Genomic DNA, 16,146 nt, shown 5'->3' on the forward strand with positions numbered 1-16,146 from the left:
AAGTGAAAGAAGTCAATCAGAGAAAGACAATTATCACATGATCTCTCTGATATGAGGAATTTTAGAAACAAGACAGGATCACAGGGGAAAGAGAGGGAAAAATGAAACAAGATGAAAGCAGAGAGGAAGACGGATCATAAGAGACTCTTACTCTCAGGAAACAAACAGAGGGTTGCTGGAGGGGTGGCTGGTGACGGGCACTGGGGAGGGCATGTGCTATGGTGAGTGCTGTGAATTGTGTAAGACTGATGATTCACAGACCTGTACCTCTGAAACAAATAATACATTATATGTTAACTAAAGAAATACCTCAGTCTCATGGAAGGTAGACTCCCCCCACACCCACAGGACAGAACGGCTCTGCAGTGCCCTCTCAGTTCACAGGTACCTGGGAACACAAAGGCTCGGCCCCTGGCTCTAAGAGATCCTAGTCAGCCTCAATGGCTCTCTACCACAGACGCGGCTGCTCTTGCTCTCAACTCAAACAAAAGCCAAAGTGAGATCTCTACTTGGATCTAGTAATCCAGAAAATGCCACAAACTCTCACTCTGTCAGAGAACACGAAGTGGCATTTTCCAGTGCGCCCTCAAAGACAAAGTCTGGCATCTCCAGAGAGCTGAGAGACTGGCCCCTCTGTGCCACCTTCCCCCTACAAGTCCTCGGGGAAGGAGCGCAGCTGACTTATGCAGCCCCCTCCCAGGTGGCCAGGCCCCCTCTGGCCTTCTCTCTGCGTCTGCCCCAGCGGGAAGCCCCTCTGTGTACTTCACGGCACGGCTACAAAGAGAGCAGAAGCCAGGACAGCGGGTTCCTTGGGAAGTACGGTTTCAGCCTAGACCAACCAGGCTGCTGACGACGATTCTGTGGGCTGCTATTAGTTTTGAAACGTTTCTTAAAGTTTACTTTTAAATAATTTGGGTGTCTGCCCAAAAAGAAAAAAAGAAGTTCCAAAACACAAGTTTCCACTTCGTTGGATGCTGCGGCTTCTGGGATCAGCGTCAGTGGGTCAGAAAAAAACAAGCCCGTCCCTCTCGGTGGGTGCCCAGCGCAGGCCTGGCTGTTCCTGGCATGAGCTCGCCTGAGGGGAAAGGGCTCCCCACCCACCCCATCCCCACTGGAGGCCTTCAGACCCGAGAGCCTTCCTGCTGCCACTGGCTGACCACAGCTGCATGCCCACAGCTGGAATCCATTCCCTGTTACTTTGGGAACGAGGACGTATGTGCCCAGGAAAGAACCAAGCACTGGCTCCATGCAGCGGCTGCTCTAGGAAACTCAGGGCCTTGCAAGAGGAAGCAGGTGCTTCCCAAGAGCCCGGCTGCCTCGAGGCCAGTCCCAACGCGGCAGGGGGGGAAGGGTCCCGATTTGGGCTTCTCCCAGCATTTGAGGACTGGGGCTGGAAGGAGGGAGGGAGCCTCACGGATCACCTAGTTCAGGTTCACTGTGGAGCAGAGAGCCCATCTGCTGGAAGCAGGAAGGGCTCAGTCTTTCCTCTGACAGGCTCCTTCCCTTCCTTCCCATGCCCTCCGGCACCTCAGGCCCAGTGCAGTCGCCAGACCACACCCTGGAGCAGGGGCGCTGCCATCCCTGTCAGCAGCCTCTCCCGGCTCTGGCGGCTCCCTCCACTATCGGGCTAGAAAACAAGCTAATGTATCCCTTCCCTGCTGAAAACCCTGGGTCTGGAACCCATTCTTTGCCCACCCCGAGCCGCAGCGCCGGCTGTCCGTGTCTCCATCTGGACGAAGCTGCATGGCTCATGGCCCCAGCCCTCCCCGCCACGATCTCTGCTGCCTGAGAGCCGGGGGCACCTGCCCTTCAGCCTTCAGGACTAACTCAGTGCCAGTCCCCACTGCCTCCCCCAGTGCTTAGTGCGGCCCTTGGTTCCAGCACCCGCACACTCTGGGGCAAGTACCTCTTCGCTGGCCTCTTCATTCAGAGCCTGACTTCTAGGCACGGTTAGCTTTGTTCACCTAGGAGGCCTGGGATGTCTATACTGTTTGCTCCAAGCACGGTGAAAGGCTAGCTAAGACTCCAGGGTAGTGGCTGTTAGCAGCCGCCTGCAGTATTCCTGACCCTCTGCCCTCTACTCTCGGGGGCTGTCCCCACCTGCAAGCCCTCGGGGCCACCTTGCTTTGCTTTAAAAATTTTTTTTTTTCCCATTTTTCCTACTTGCACTATTCTCTTATTATCTTATTGGAGCACTTTATGACCTCGTAATTTGTCTCAGCCTCATCCTTTCTGATACAAAATTAAGAACAAAATTAAAGGTCCACTGCTCCAGTGTGACATGTGGATGTCGGCTCCCTAGGAAAAACCTGGTGGTGGATTTCTATTTTTTTTTTTTAAGATTTTATTTATTTGACAGACAGAGATCACAAGTAGGCAGAGAGGCAGAGAGAGAGGGAGAGAGAGGGAGAGAGAGAGAGAGAGAAGCAGGCTCCCTGCCGAGCAGAGAGCCCAAGACTCTGAGACCATGACCTGAGCTGAAGGCAGAGGCTTTAACCCACTGAGCCACCCAGGCGCCCCCTGGCGGTTGATTTCTAACAAAAACCTCTGAACTCTGCCTGCTCTCCTCTGGTAGGCCCGTAAACTCAAAGAGTGAGCCTTACCTTTCAACCTCCCAGTCGCGCTCTTCAGAAACACACCCCCGTCCCGCACAAGCTTCTTCCGCTTCAGATCCTCCTTGGCAAACATCTGGCCGCTCTTCATCCGCATGATCGACTTGCTGTCTGTCTTCGTATAAATCTCATTGAGACGCACTTTCTTTTCGTAACTTGCCACTTTGCTGTCCACGGCTCCGATCACGTCCTTCACCAGGCTCACCGACTGAGCCAGATCTTCCTGCTCCACGTCATTGTCTTGGAAGGAAGGAACAGTCCTGTTTTAATCGATCCTCTCTGACAAGGAGGGGGAAACCTACTTCCTCGCTCCACACCACCATTTTCCCTCCGGGGACAGGCTGGTAGCGTGTCAGATAGAGCGGGACCAACATAGCAAAGGTCACATGCCAATCCCTGTCATAAAGTTAATTCTAAATAAAGAGAGATGTTTTCACTGACAGACACAACACGCCATTCCACGCCACGTCCTGAAGCAGGAGGACCCGACGATTTCAGAGAGGGAGAGGAGCAACAGTTTTTTAAACTTCTGTCTTTGTTTTACTTCACTTTCAATGGAACTGCCTAAGAGCAGTGTTCGCTGGGAGAGAGAAACCTGTCATCTGGGGACAAAGCATTTCAAATTTTCACTTCAGAAAAGTGAAGGTTTTTAAGGTTTTTAAGGCAAAACACAGGCTCTCTCATAGACCTGTGAGAGCCTGAGGGAGCTCTTCCCTGGGGCCTCTTGCGCTGCCAGACAGACGGAACCAGCCCGCAGGCGGACACGACCAGGTGAGGAGGGAGGCTCACCTTTGGTACACTGTAGTATTCTCTGGAATAAAACTGGGTATTTGGTGATCCGCTGGGTCACCAGCAATATGCACTCCGGGATGCCCAGCCTCCTCACCACGGCGCTGCTCATCTTCTTCTGCAAAGGACAGAACAGATCATCAGGAGCTACGCGAGGGCCGCTCTGTCCCTGTCCCTGCCCGCGCCAGTGCCCCGGACCGCGCGGTACGGAGTTCCAGGGTTCCCACCCGTACCTTCACGAACGCCTGGAACCGCTTATCCTTGGTATAAATGTCTTTAAAGTAGTTCACAGACTGGTTGTGCTGCCCACAAAACTTGCCATACGTCTTCTTTAAGCGCTCTGCGTTCTCCCCTGAAAACTGTGGAGGAAAGAGAACAGAAGTTAAGTCGGAGCTCAGGGGGCTCAACTTTTACCAACATTTTGTATGCGGTTTCCAGTCTATTTGTAAAACCCAAGCATGCTTCCCCAAGAACTCCCCCCAAAGATTAAAATGGCACAGCAGCTTTGGGAAATTGTCTGGAAGTTCTCCAGAAAGCTATACAGTCACTGTGGGACCGGCAGTTCCGCTCCAAGGCACAGAACTTACTACACATGAACGCCTGGATATGAGAGTTCACGGCTACCATATTCCCAAGTGCCCCCAAGTGGAAAGAGACCAAATGTCCCTCCAAGGATAAATATGATGTGGTAGACATACAGGGTGGACCATTATTCAGCTGCGAGAAGGAGTGGAAGATGGATCCAGGTCACAATACTGATGAGCCTTGAAAGCATTATCCTACATGAAACAAGCCTACTGCCAGGTCCATATGTTGTTTTACCCCATTTACACAGTAAGTCCAGACTGGACGAGCCCACAGGGACAGCGAGATCGGTGGACGCCTCGGCAGAGGCAGACAGGGGTCGGGTGATGAAGATTCTCTGAACTAAGTGTGATGACGGCCGCCTAACTCCGCGGACACGGTGGAAACCATGGAGCGGGACGTTCTTTTCTGAGCTGTAGGCTTTCAACGGGGCATTATATGGCATATGAATTTACTTCATTAAACATGTTCTATATATTTTAAAAAACAACCACCCAGAAATACCTATGTACTGTGCACTTAAGTCATGCAAAATGTGTTCTAACTTCCATTTGTCGTAAGCACGGTGATAAGACAGGGAGGCTCACTAGAAGTTTTCTTGTGAGACAGACTTACAGACTTCACCTGGATAAGTTAGGAAGGTATCAGAAACGGCTATTACTGAGGGATCTGCTCACCTCATCCATTTCAGGCCGGCAGTGCTAACAATTCTGCGTGGCCTTTCATCATTCCTAAAACATGTGCGATCCCAATGGCCCGCCTAAAGAAACGCTCATTTTGGGGCAAACGAGTGAGTTTCTGCATGGGGTCTATGTGATGCGTGCCCAGTGCATCGATTTCCCCTGTCCTGAAAACCTCTGAAGGCCACACAAACTGACCCTTATCAGAAGAACTCGAGGAAAGGTTCAGGGTGGCAGTTTCTCTCTCTCCCCTTCACCACGGGGAGGCTGCGGCAGAGATTTCAGGTGCTCTGCTCCCTTCACGAAGCAAGTGCTCTAACGATTCTAGAACTCCCACAGAGAACCAACAAATGGATGCCATGGGGGCTAAGACAGGAGTCCTACCATCAGAGATCTTACTAGAGGACGGACACTAGTACAGAGAGCCACGGACAGCAGCAGTTAAGGTTAGATGAGGCACCTGTGCAGGTCCGAAGGCAGAGAGAGAGACATGGAAAATGCTGGGAGGGGATGTTTGTGGAGGAAAGGGCCTCACTTGCAGAGCTGAGCGCTTCCACTTTGAGGTCCTATTTGTGGCAGACAGCTGCCTTCCGGCGTGGGCTGCACTGTGCGTGCATTTACCTCCTGCCACGCCTGTGTTCCCTTGGGAGCACGGGGACCTGAGGCACAGTTCCATGCTGTGTCTGCCTTTGCGGTACAGATGCCCAGTAAATACGTGAGAAAGGAATGAGTGAATGCACCAGTGAATTAATGAGGTGAGGGGCATGGGCAGAAGAACATAAGGGAAGGACAACTCTTCCAGTTCTCAGGCAAATGTTCCAGCAATGAAGCCTCTGCTTCTCCAGCCCAGACCTGCTGGGGATGGAGAGCTGGTGGCCGGCGTGCTGGGCCGTGAAGGTTAAACCAGCAACACTTTTTGCAAAATAACTTCTGGCCCAGCTGTTTCTGAGTAGGGCTGAAACCTTGATGAAAATATCAGCAAGATCTACTTTATGAATTATTTTACAGATACTTTCTTATTCAATTTTCTATGCTCAGCTGGTTTTGAGATAAAGGAGTTCCTTTTGATTTGAGGCACAGGGGACGCGAGGTTCCAACAGAGAGCTTTTGATTTTTTTTTTCTTTTAAAGATTTTATTTATTTATTTGACAGAGAGAAATCACAAGTAGTTGGAGAGGCAGGCAGAGAGAGAGAGAGGAGGAAGCAGGCTCCCTGCTGAGCAGAGAGCCCCATGCGGGACTCGATCCCAGGACCCTGAGATCATGACCTGAGCCGAAGGCAGCGGCTTAACCCACTGAGCCACCCAGGAGCCCCAAGCTTTTGATTTCTTAAACTACCCTGTCTCAAGTGATGGTCTGGATGCTGAGAAAGGAAAATGGACTTTCACTGAGTGTCTTCCCCATTTGCTAGATATTTTGCGTATACATTCCTTTTAACTTTAAAAAAGGACACCTGACGCTCAGATTCAGCAACCTAAGCTTACATAGATAACGAAGAGCAGAGCCAGGACGTCAGTGAGTGGCTGCTGAAGTGCAAAGCTTCACTTTTTACCCTATTTTGTGGGGAAGAGCCTTCCCGCTGCTCACCTGATTCACCAGCACATCTCCCATCCTCCTGATGAGAAAGTTCTTCTCGCTTTTATCCACCAGAGACTCCTTCTTCCGCTCCAGGATCCTCTGGAAGAACTGGCTATGGATACTGATCAGCTCGTCCAAGCAGGGGAACAGCTTCTCCACCGTCTGCTGCTCGAAGAGCAGCTCCGTCATCATCCCGCGGCTGTACACATCGCTCATGATCTTCAGCGTCCGGATGTGGTGCAACTCGGTCTGCATCAGCTCTGAAGGACGACAGAGCTCAAAGGTCAGCAACGTTCCTTTAGAGGATTCTCCTTCAAAGGTCATCCGTGGCCACTGAGAGCTCACTTTGGTTTAAACAGCCACTTTGTGTGTTTAGAGCACAATTTAGACTTAAAAACCGGGTCAAAAGCGGTCTCTCCCCTCAAGTGTTTTCATCTTATTCCTCTACTTCGTGTGACCTGACCGTGTTTTCTGACAGCGTACTGGACTCCATCACTCTTAAATGGTGGTTTCCCAAGTGGTCTTCATTGGATTTGGAGCCTTTCGTAATTTACTGTGTCCCGTTTCCTAGAAATGACTCGCGCTTGGTTTCCCGTGCAGCTGAGGAAGCAAACTGAACAGCCACAAGAGATCTCTTTCCAGGGCGACCGTGTAAGTAAGCACTCACAGTCAATAAAATGTTCAACGAAATTGAAGGAAACAATTTTAAAGAGGAAAGGACAGAAATCAGATCGTGTCCCTAGACCTCAAAGTTTTTAAAGAAAATCTCTGACATGCTACATACTTGAAAATTGGCTTTCCATGGTCTAGCGATTCCCCTGATAAAAACTGCTGCACAATGCAAACCAAGTATTAGCAGGGCAAATGGAGAGAGAGTCTTACCATAAATCACTTCTTGCCGTTTGACCACATCTTTCTTTTGCTGTTTCAGAAACTTGCTATCCACAATGCGACTCCAGGACTCGGCTTCTAGTTGCTTGGATTCCATCTCAAAGTCCCCCATTAGCTGTCCTTCATTCATGTCTGTACCTACTCCTCAAAACACCAGAAGATCAGGATCAAAATCTGGGGTCTGTGAGCTCTCAAAAGCCTACCCCGGGCTCTCCTCGGGTGATAATGTTGTAAGACACACACAGAGAGCATTAACATAGAACGTTCACAGAACGCATAGTCTAGTACCAGAAAGAATTATTTCCTGTTTGGGAGTGACACAGTCCACATACATGGCTCTGAGTAAGAGATCACATAGTCAAATGTGACTGAGATTCAGGATTCCCATGTGAATAAGGAATTGAAAAGGACCTGGTAACTTTACTAGTCGAAGAGAGTAGGTTTACGACCTGCCCAGAGAGCTATGGCTGACCGTGTGCCAAAAGTCTAGGGCCAGAAAAAGTGTGTGTACTACAGAGTGACCACATCAAAGTCCATGACAGACAACTATCTAACAACTGGGTAAGTCTGATACCATTCATTATAAAGCGTTTGATGACTCATAGACAGGTTAGAGAACCTTCACAGGAGAAAGCAAAAGGCAGGTACTATTACTCCATTAACACTTATATTCAGGGATAAGACACAGGCCATAATTTCCGCTTACCCTCATCAGTTAGCGACTCTGTTGACTCATTGACCTTGCTGATTTTATTGAGTGAGTCTGTTGAATGAGACAGGAACTTCCAGGTGTTTGATATGTTCTCGTCATTACCAACTCTGGAGACAAAAAGAAGCACCTACTGTCAAATACATATTGATAAACCATGGTCTGCTTTCTCAAATGAGTACCTGAAAAACTAAAATGACAGCTGCCTGTAAGCACCAAGTGATGGAAGACAAATGACTTGAGTCAGGTACTCAGCAGCATGCAACATAAACCATTAATGAAGGTCAGAGACATCTAACATCACTGCAAACTTGAACTTCTTGAGCCTTCAATTATTTTTTTTAATGATAGGTAACAAGAGAATCTTATTCCCTTAAACTCTACACACATTATATAAGAAAATTCTCCATTTGAAACTCACTGTGTGACCACTAACTTTAACTCCTTATTCTCTAAATAATTGTAGACCAAGCACTTCTAATAAACTGTACTCCCTGGGACTTTCTCAAACCCCAACCTACCCGTTAGCACAGGAGGCCCCCAGGGAACGTTTCTGATAGGACACAAAAGCAAGCCAGAGTCATTTAACACTTTATTATTTTACTGAAAGACTAGCTTTTTTTTTTTTTTTTAAAGACTTTATTTATTTATTAGAGAGAGAGAGATCACAAGTAGGCAGAGAAGCAGGCAAAGAGAGAGGGGGAAGAAGGCTCCCTGTTGAGCAGAGAATCTGATGTGGGGCTCGATCCCAGGACCCTGGAGATCATGACCTGAGCCGAAGGCAAAGGCTTTAATTAACTCAAAAGACTATTTTTATTATTTATTTATTTATTTATTTATCTAAAAGATTTTATTTATTTATTTGACAGATAGAGATCACAAGTAGGCAGAGAGGCGGGCAGAGAGAGAGGAGGCGGCAGGCTCCCTGCTGAGCAGAGAACCCCATGCGGGGCTCGATCCCAGGACCCTGAGATCATGACCTGAGCCGAAGGCAGAGGCTTTAACCCACTGAGCCACCTAGGCACCTCCAAAGAGTATTTTTAAAGTCATAATGCAAACACATTTTGAGACTGTAACAACTCTGAAAGGAAGGCTTTTGTTTTGTTTTAATAAATATTTTATTTATTTGACAGAAATCACAAGTAGGCAGAGAGGCAGGCAGAGAGAGAGAGGGAAGCAGGCTCCTTGCTGAGCAGAGAGTCTGATGCGGGACTCGATCCCAGGACCCTGGGATCATGACCTGAGCCAAAGGCAGAGGCTTTAATACACTGAGCCACCCAGGCACCCCTAAAGGAAGGCTTTTGAATAATGACAGTACAAAGACCAAGCAAAATACCTGAAACATTTTTTTTTTTTTTTTAACAAGAAAACACTAGCCAGCACAGAGGTTAGGATGTACAGACAAAAGATTTGCATCCTTCAGTTAAGAATTTTGCTCCAGCCTAGGTTACGACAGATAGAAAAAATGTTTTGATTCCTACATTGGCAATGACTTCTTTGCTTGATGGGAAATCAGGAGTCTTATTACCCCAAACAGCCAGCAACATCATAATCAGCCCTGTGTTAGCCATGTGACGCTGAGGCCTGGACAGTCAGGGGCCAGAGCAACTTTTGCAGAGACCACAAAAGGACCTCAGTGAATGAGTGGGGACCTAAGAGTCGTAACTGGCCCCATCCTTCACTGCTGTGGAATGGACTCAAGGATCAAGATGCAACCCCAGGGGGCGCCTGGGTGGCTCAGTGGTTAAGCCGCTGCCTTCGGCTCAGGTCATGATCTCAGGGTCCTGGGATTGAGTCCCGCATCGGGCTCTCTGCTCAGCAGGGAGCCTGCTTCCTCCTCTCTCTCTCTGCCTGCCTCTCTGCCTACTTGTGATTTCTCTCTGTCAAATAAATGAAAAAAAAAAAAAAAAAAAAAAGATGCAACCCCAGGAAAGAGATGTATAAAGAGCAGCAGAAACACTAGGTTCATCTGATCAACAGAGAAGTGTGATATCTGAAAAGGTAAGTAGTTACAAACAAAAATCAGAAATAAGTCATTCTACCCACCCCATTTTCACATTTTGATCTAAAACCACCTCTTTACAACTCCGGTTCCTTAAAAGCGAAGCTGACCGTGCACAAAGCACAGGACAATGTGGCTGACGGCGTGTTTAAAGGGGTCCCCGCTTAAAATGGTGGGCACAACAGTGCATCAAAGAGCACTCCCCATTCTCCATGTCAGTAACACGGGGGTGTGCGCGTCGTTATGTTACATAATTTTTCCCTAGAAGAATCTTTCCATCAAATAATACAGTTATGAAGCTCTTGTCACCCAGATGTCAACTGTGCGATCTTAAAACCTCCACTTACCCAGCAATGTTCTGTATGGAGACACTTTTGGAGAGGGACACACTCTGCTGGGACCGTCTGTTGGCAAACATGGGAATGGCAGCGGCTTCATCTGCCAGGAGGACTGCAGACCGAGGCCGCTCCTTGGGCTGTGAGGCTGTAAAGGTAAGAGAGGACACCGCCTGAACCACGCGTCCGAGCTTATGAGTAGGGACTCATCTAACAAATGCCAAAGAGAACAAATTTCTTTAAAACAGCTTTGTCCTGGGAGTGTAAATGACAAAAACTCTACAGAAGACCATCTGGCAGTGTCTGTTGAAACTACAAATGCCTACATATCCTTTGATCCAGTAATTCCTCTTTAGAATAGGTTTATTCTACCTTTTTTTCTTTTTTAATGGAATCTCTGCTCCCAACATGGGGCTTGAACTCACAACCCCGAGATCAAGAGTCCCACGCTCCACCGACCGAGCTAGTCAGGTGCCCTGGATATGTTGATTCTGTAAGACATACTCGTAATGCTTAAAAGGACACATGTCCAAAGTCATTCAATGCAATGTTGTTGCTTAAAGTAAAATATAAGCCATGACACAAATGAGTAGCAAAAGAAGATGAATTAACAAATTATGGTACACCATAGACTGACATATGATGTAGCTTTAAAAAAATGAGTACCCTCTCCAAGAACTGACACAGGATCTCCAAGATAATACTGTAAGGGGAGGGGGGGAGGGGGGGAATCAAGGCCCAGAACAAAGTTGCACAACAGACTCTCATGTTTAAAAAAAAAAAGAGCCAAATTTGTATTTGCCTTACTTTCATAAAGAAACTTGAAGATACATATAAAAACTAAGAAGAGTGGTTAGCTGTGGGATGGCACGGAGATTAGGCAATGTAGATAAAGAATCATGGGTAATAGTATATTTATTTATTTATTTACTTTTTAAAAGGATTTTATTTGACAGAGATCACAAGTAGGCAGATAGGCAGGCAGAGAGAGAGAGACAGAGAGAGAGAGAGAGAGAGAGAGAGAGAGGAGAAAGCAAGGCCCCTGCTGAGCAGAGAGTCCCACATCCTCTCTCTCTCTGCTTGCCTCTCTGCCTACTTGTGATCTCCCTCTGCCAAATAAATAAATATAATCTTTAAAAAAAAAGAAACTCGAGGTGAGAGAGCCCAGCATTCTGTGCGAGCGCCTATCCAGCCACGGGGGAGGTGCTTGTGAGATACGCAGACCCCAGCCCTTCTCGTTACGCTCGAGTGAGCATCCTGGCATTTGGCTAACAAATTACTTTTCCCTGGTAACTGAGCTCGTGCCCCAGACTGGAGCTGCATGATCTTTCTACCCCCACCAGTGTCAGGAGCTGCAAGAAATAAGACTGGGACGGCTGCTGTGACATTCACGGTCTTGCGGGAGGTTTCTGACTTCATAAAAAATTAACAAAACCATTAATTTCCAATTCAAATTCGACTTAGAGGAAGGTGAGACAATAAAACATCAGACACACACTACGTGACCGTATGACCAGACCCTTCTGGCAGGAAGCACCCGAGAAGCAGGAGATGGGGGTTTGCTCCAACAGGGAGTGAGCGCGACGGCAGGAAGGGAACGTGCTGAAGTGTCCAAGGGCCTGGGGCGTCCTCGGTGTTTTAGGAGAGGTCAGAGAGCAGATACACTCTGACGGAGGAGGAGACGCTGGCTCTCGGAGAATGGTGTGGATGTGGGTAGGTCGGAAGGCAAACAGGACACCGAGATGAGGAGAAGTGTATGAAGGAAGGCGGAGAGTCCAAGAGCACAAGTAGAAGAACAAAGGGAAAAAAGAAAAGAGGATGGATATAAAGAATCCGTAGAAAAGGCTGGAGAATCAGAATGAAGTCATGCTACGCAGAACCCTAAAAGTGATAAAGAACAACTGTTTGGGTTTTTTTTCCCTTAAATTAAAAAAAAAATTTTTTTTTAAGTAACCTCCACACCCAGTGTGGGGCCTGAACTCACAATCCTGAGATCAGGAGTCGCACGGACTCAGCAAGCTAGTGTCCCAAGAACTTTATTTTTTAATTTTTTTTTTTAAAGATTTATTTATTTATTTGACAGAGAGAGATCACAAGTAGGCAGAGAGGCAGGCAGAGAGAGAGGAGGAAGCAGGCTCCCTGCTGAGCAGAGAGCCCAATGCGGGACTCGATCCCAGGACCCTGGGATCATGACCTGAGCCAAAGGCAGAGGCTTTAACCCACTGAGCCACCCAGGCGCCCCCCAAGAACTTTATTTTTAAAGGACGGAGTAACAGGGTGAAAATAACAGCTTTCCCTTGTTTGAAGCCAACCCCTACTCCAGTCAGGGAAGTGACGTAATATTTCCGAGCCTCAGTTTCCCTGTGTGGGAATGATAGTAGTAGCCAAAGCTAACACTTTGGAGGCCTACTAGGAGGCCTACTATTAGGTTCTGGACGGGTGTGATCTTATTTAAAGCTGACAACCACCCACTGAACTGTTTTCATCTGTTCACAGAGGACGGATGTAGTAAATGCCCAAGGTCACACGGCTACTGACCGGCAGGGCTGGGACTCAAACCCACACGACTTGAATCCACAATCTGCATACTGCGTCAGGGGGTGTGAAACAGGAGTGAGAATACTTGTGGGGGTCAGAGGTAGCATACATCACCTAACATACAATAGGTATTTAAAACAAAAAAGAAAGATGCTAGTTCTGAAGCAAGGGATAATGTCCAAGAAAAAATGTTTACGGCAGAGTAGACTGGTAGAAGGTAGTGGAATGGGTTGGATCACTGCTTACAGTGGGTGTCGGTCTGGCAAAACCTCTCTTATAGTAATCTACGGGCAAAGAGTGAGCATCAGATGCTCACTTAACCCACCTAGAGGGAATTCGCACGCATCTGGAAGAACTCAGAGCAAGTCCGTGCGGAGCAGTGGTCCTCAAGCTTGAGTGTGCATCACACTCACCCAGAGGATCTGTTCGAGCACAGATCACTAGGCTCCACCTCTGGGACTTCTGACTTAGTAGGTGTTAGTAGGGCCTAAGAATGTGCACGTCTTAAGAATCCAGGAACTACACTTTGAGAAACACTGCCTTAGGGGGGAATCCCATATGGGTTCCTGGAGAGCCAATTAAGATGATACCCAGTACTGCGTTATTTGTGGTGGCAGCTGGAAATGACTTAGATATCCATCTTCAGGGGAACTGATAATTAAATTATGGAACAGCTCATACATAAGAACGTGCACAGATCTTAAAAAGACAGATTGAGAAAAAAGAACGAAGAAGTGTCAGTCTTACCTACTACAAATGTGACACAAAACAGTGAAGGTAATTCCAGACACAAACATCTGAGCAAAGACAGAGCAGATCACAAGGATATATGTTAAATAACGATACGGAGGGAAAGGAAGGAGGCTGGGGATGGGGAATGAGAAAGGGAGAACATTAAGTAAAACCGAAGTAGAGCTTTGCACACACTGGCTGGAGACAGTACTACGTGAATGACTGAATTCTGTGAACCGCTTAAAGTCCTTGGGGAGAAAGAACTATTTACTTAACTTCACAGCTTATAAACTAAATTGTAAAAAAAATTTTTAAAAAAGATTTATTTGACAGAGATCACAAGTAGGCAGAGAGGCAGGCAGAGAGAGAGGGGGAAGCAGGCTCCCCGCTGAGCAAAGAACCCGATGTGGGGCTCGATCCCAGGACTCTGGGATCATGACCCAAGACAAAGGCAGAGGCTTTAACCCACTGAGCCACCCAGGTGCCCCTAAAAAAATTAAAAAAAAAAAAAAAAAGATTTTATTTATTCATTTATTCATTTGAGAATATGAGAGAGCGAGCGACAACACATAGTGGGGAGGACCAGAGGGAGAAGCAGGCTCCCCACTGAGCAGAGAGTCTGACACGGGGCTCGATCCCAGGACTCCGAGATCATGACCTGAGCCAATGGCAGATGCTCAACTGACTGAGCCACCCAGGTGCCCCTAAACTAAGAAGCTTAATCAGTAAGATCTCATTTTCTTTGCGCAACCCTGAGGTGCCAAAAACAAGTGTAACTGTCAACTCATGGAAGAGGAATTTCGAGATGCGTGGGATCCGCTGCTTAAACACACAGACACAGGCTGCCTTTCAAGACACATACTAGTCTAGAAGCCTTCCAAGGGAGTTTGATGGGGGAACACCAGGCTTTTGGTCCATCACCTGCAGCCCTCTCTAACTTACCACAAAGTAAATGCTCAAATCTTGATTAAGAATAACAGATGAATATTAGAAAAGTGTGTTTAAGTCCTGAACCAGAGAGTCAAGAAGGGCCGGAGGACTGCTGACTTACGCTTGCTTCTCATGATGACTGTGGGCAGCGAAGACGTGTCCTGCGCCTGAAGGCTCCCTCTGGGCTGCTGAAGAAAAAAGGAAATAAATGAACACACAAGGACCGCACCCGCAACTTCGCTTGGGTCAGGTCTCAAGGAGCCCAGAGCAGGGAGAGAGCTCCAGAGCGGCGCGTGGCCGACGGCGCTAGGCATCCCACCGGCCACCCCCACGGGCTCTTCACTCGGAACCTGCCAAGCGCCAGGACCCCGCACAGGCTGCTTCTCCTGCCAGGAATGCCCTGTGCCCCTTCACCCCAGGGTGTCCCTTGATTTCAAGACCACGGGAGAAGCGCCTCCTGGGTCAAGCCACCCATCACCTCCTTTCTGCCTGGCAGGCCCTGAGGAGCCGGCACAGATCACCTAGCTGCCCTCATTTACGGTCACTGTCGGCCTGCCGTCTTCCCCTGAAGAGCGGCATCTGTGCCTTTTTCATCGCTGTTTCTCCAGTGACTAGCATCAACGAGGCACTAAATAGTCCTTAGGTATGGTACGAATTTCAGTTGAGATTTTTGTTGGGGCATGTGACAGAAACACTGTGTGTGAGCAGTTACAGAGTGAACCAATGTACTCGGAGATAAACTATGAGTGGACACAGGTTACTTTCAATTTAAAAATGGAACTCTCCCTTTGAGGCTGTGTTCTCTTACAGGGAAGACGCTACCTCTACCGTCAGCCTTCTACAGAGCCTAGTTCATTCCCAATAGCACTAAGTCCCCTCAGATCACAAACTCAGTGCCCGTGGGCTTAGGCAGGCAACAGGCGAAAGAGGCAAGGGGGCGGGGTGGGGAGGGAACTCGCACATCTGTCAGGGACGCGGCAGCTCAGCCCCCGGGGATTACACTTCACGTTCTTGTTCCCTAACATTTAGGGACCTAGACCGCCAGATTCCATGCTGCAGGCTTAGGATCTATCAACGGATCAAACATTCCCGACTTCGGACTGCTTGGCAAGTTCGGTCTTACACGCTAGTGGGAGGAAGGTGCAGACCATGCAAAATACATGTAGAAGTAAATACAGGCTGTTATGCAGAAACTCTGAGAAGGTGAGTACTATGAATAACCGGAAAAAGAGCAAGCTGAAAATCGGGAACGCTGGCTATGAGGAAATAACCAGGGTTGTGAGATCTTCCAATTTTTTAAGGAGAAATTAGATAGGAAATGGGATTAGAAAAAACAAACAAACTGCATCATCAACAAAAATACTTCGAGAGCCAACCACAACTGATGTCGATGGGCTGGTGAGATCTGGGGCACAGAAGTGTGTCATTTTTACACCGGTTCAGACTCTTGGCCCCGGCATCATCTGGGAACTTAGAAATGCAAATTCCTGGGCCCCACCCCAGAGTGCGCAGGGGAGGGGGAGCAGTGAATGGTCTTTCGGCAGGTCCCTGAGGGGACTCTAACGCACATTCAGTCTAACGTGAGGCCGCTGAGCTAGACACACGTCTGCTCTCTGACGAAGCCCACGCAGGCTGCGCATCGTGTGGATGCAGCTGGAGAGTGCTCCTCAGACAAGGACAGAGGAGATTTATTTACAGGGGACTAGAACACCGAAAACCACAGAGGCTACCCCAAACCCACTCTCTCAAAGGGCCAGCCGATAAGC

The 16,146-nt window shown here is 48.2% G+C and overlaps 1 protein-coding gene across 17 annotated transcripts in view; it reads right to left on the reverse strand.

The window, feature by feature from the left end:
• The window catches only part of AKAP13 (A-kinase anchoring protein 13), a 322,839-nt gene that overhangs the window by 18,337 nt on the left and 288,356 nt on the right, over window positions 1-16,146 (reverse strand). For 12 of the 17 annotated variants that reach the window (XM_045067346.1, XM_045067354.1, XM_045067349.1 and 9 more), the window contains 8 exons: window positions 14,502-14,568; window positions 10,193-10,328; window positions 7,841-7,953; window positions 7,126-7,278; window positions 6,253-6,503; window positions 3,635-3,760; window positions 3,402-3,519; window positions 2,604-2,852 (listed from right to left, as the gene is read on the reverse strand). In XM_045067346.1, the coding sequence (XP_044923281.1) occupies window positions 2,604-2,852; window positions 3,402-3,519; window positions 3,635-3,760; window positions 6,253-6,503; window positions 7,126-7,278; window positions 7,841-7,953; window positions 10,193-10,328; window positions 14,502-14,568 (1,213 nt within the window). The remainder of the gene's footprint in view (window positions 1-2,603; window positions 2,853-3,401; window positions 3,520-3,634; window positions 3,761-6,252; window positions 6,504-7,125; window positions 7,279-7,840; window positions 7,954-10,192; window positions 10,329-14,501; window positions 14,569-16,146) is intronic. The other 5 variants (XM_045067353.1, XM_045067345.1, XM_045067344.1 and 2 more) reach the window with 3 other exon arrangements.

Source organism: Mustela putorius, unplaced genomic scaffold (genome assembly GCF_011764305.1).
Source record: "Mustela putorius furo isolate JIRA1106 unplaced genomic scaffold, ASM1176430v1.1 tig00003875_pilon_pilon_pilon, whole genome shotgun sequence".
NCBI lineage: Eukaryota > Metazoa > Chordata > Mammalia > Carnivora > Mustelidae > Mustela > Mustela putorius.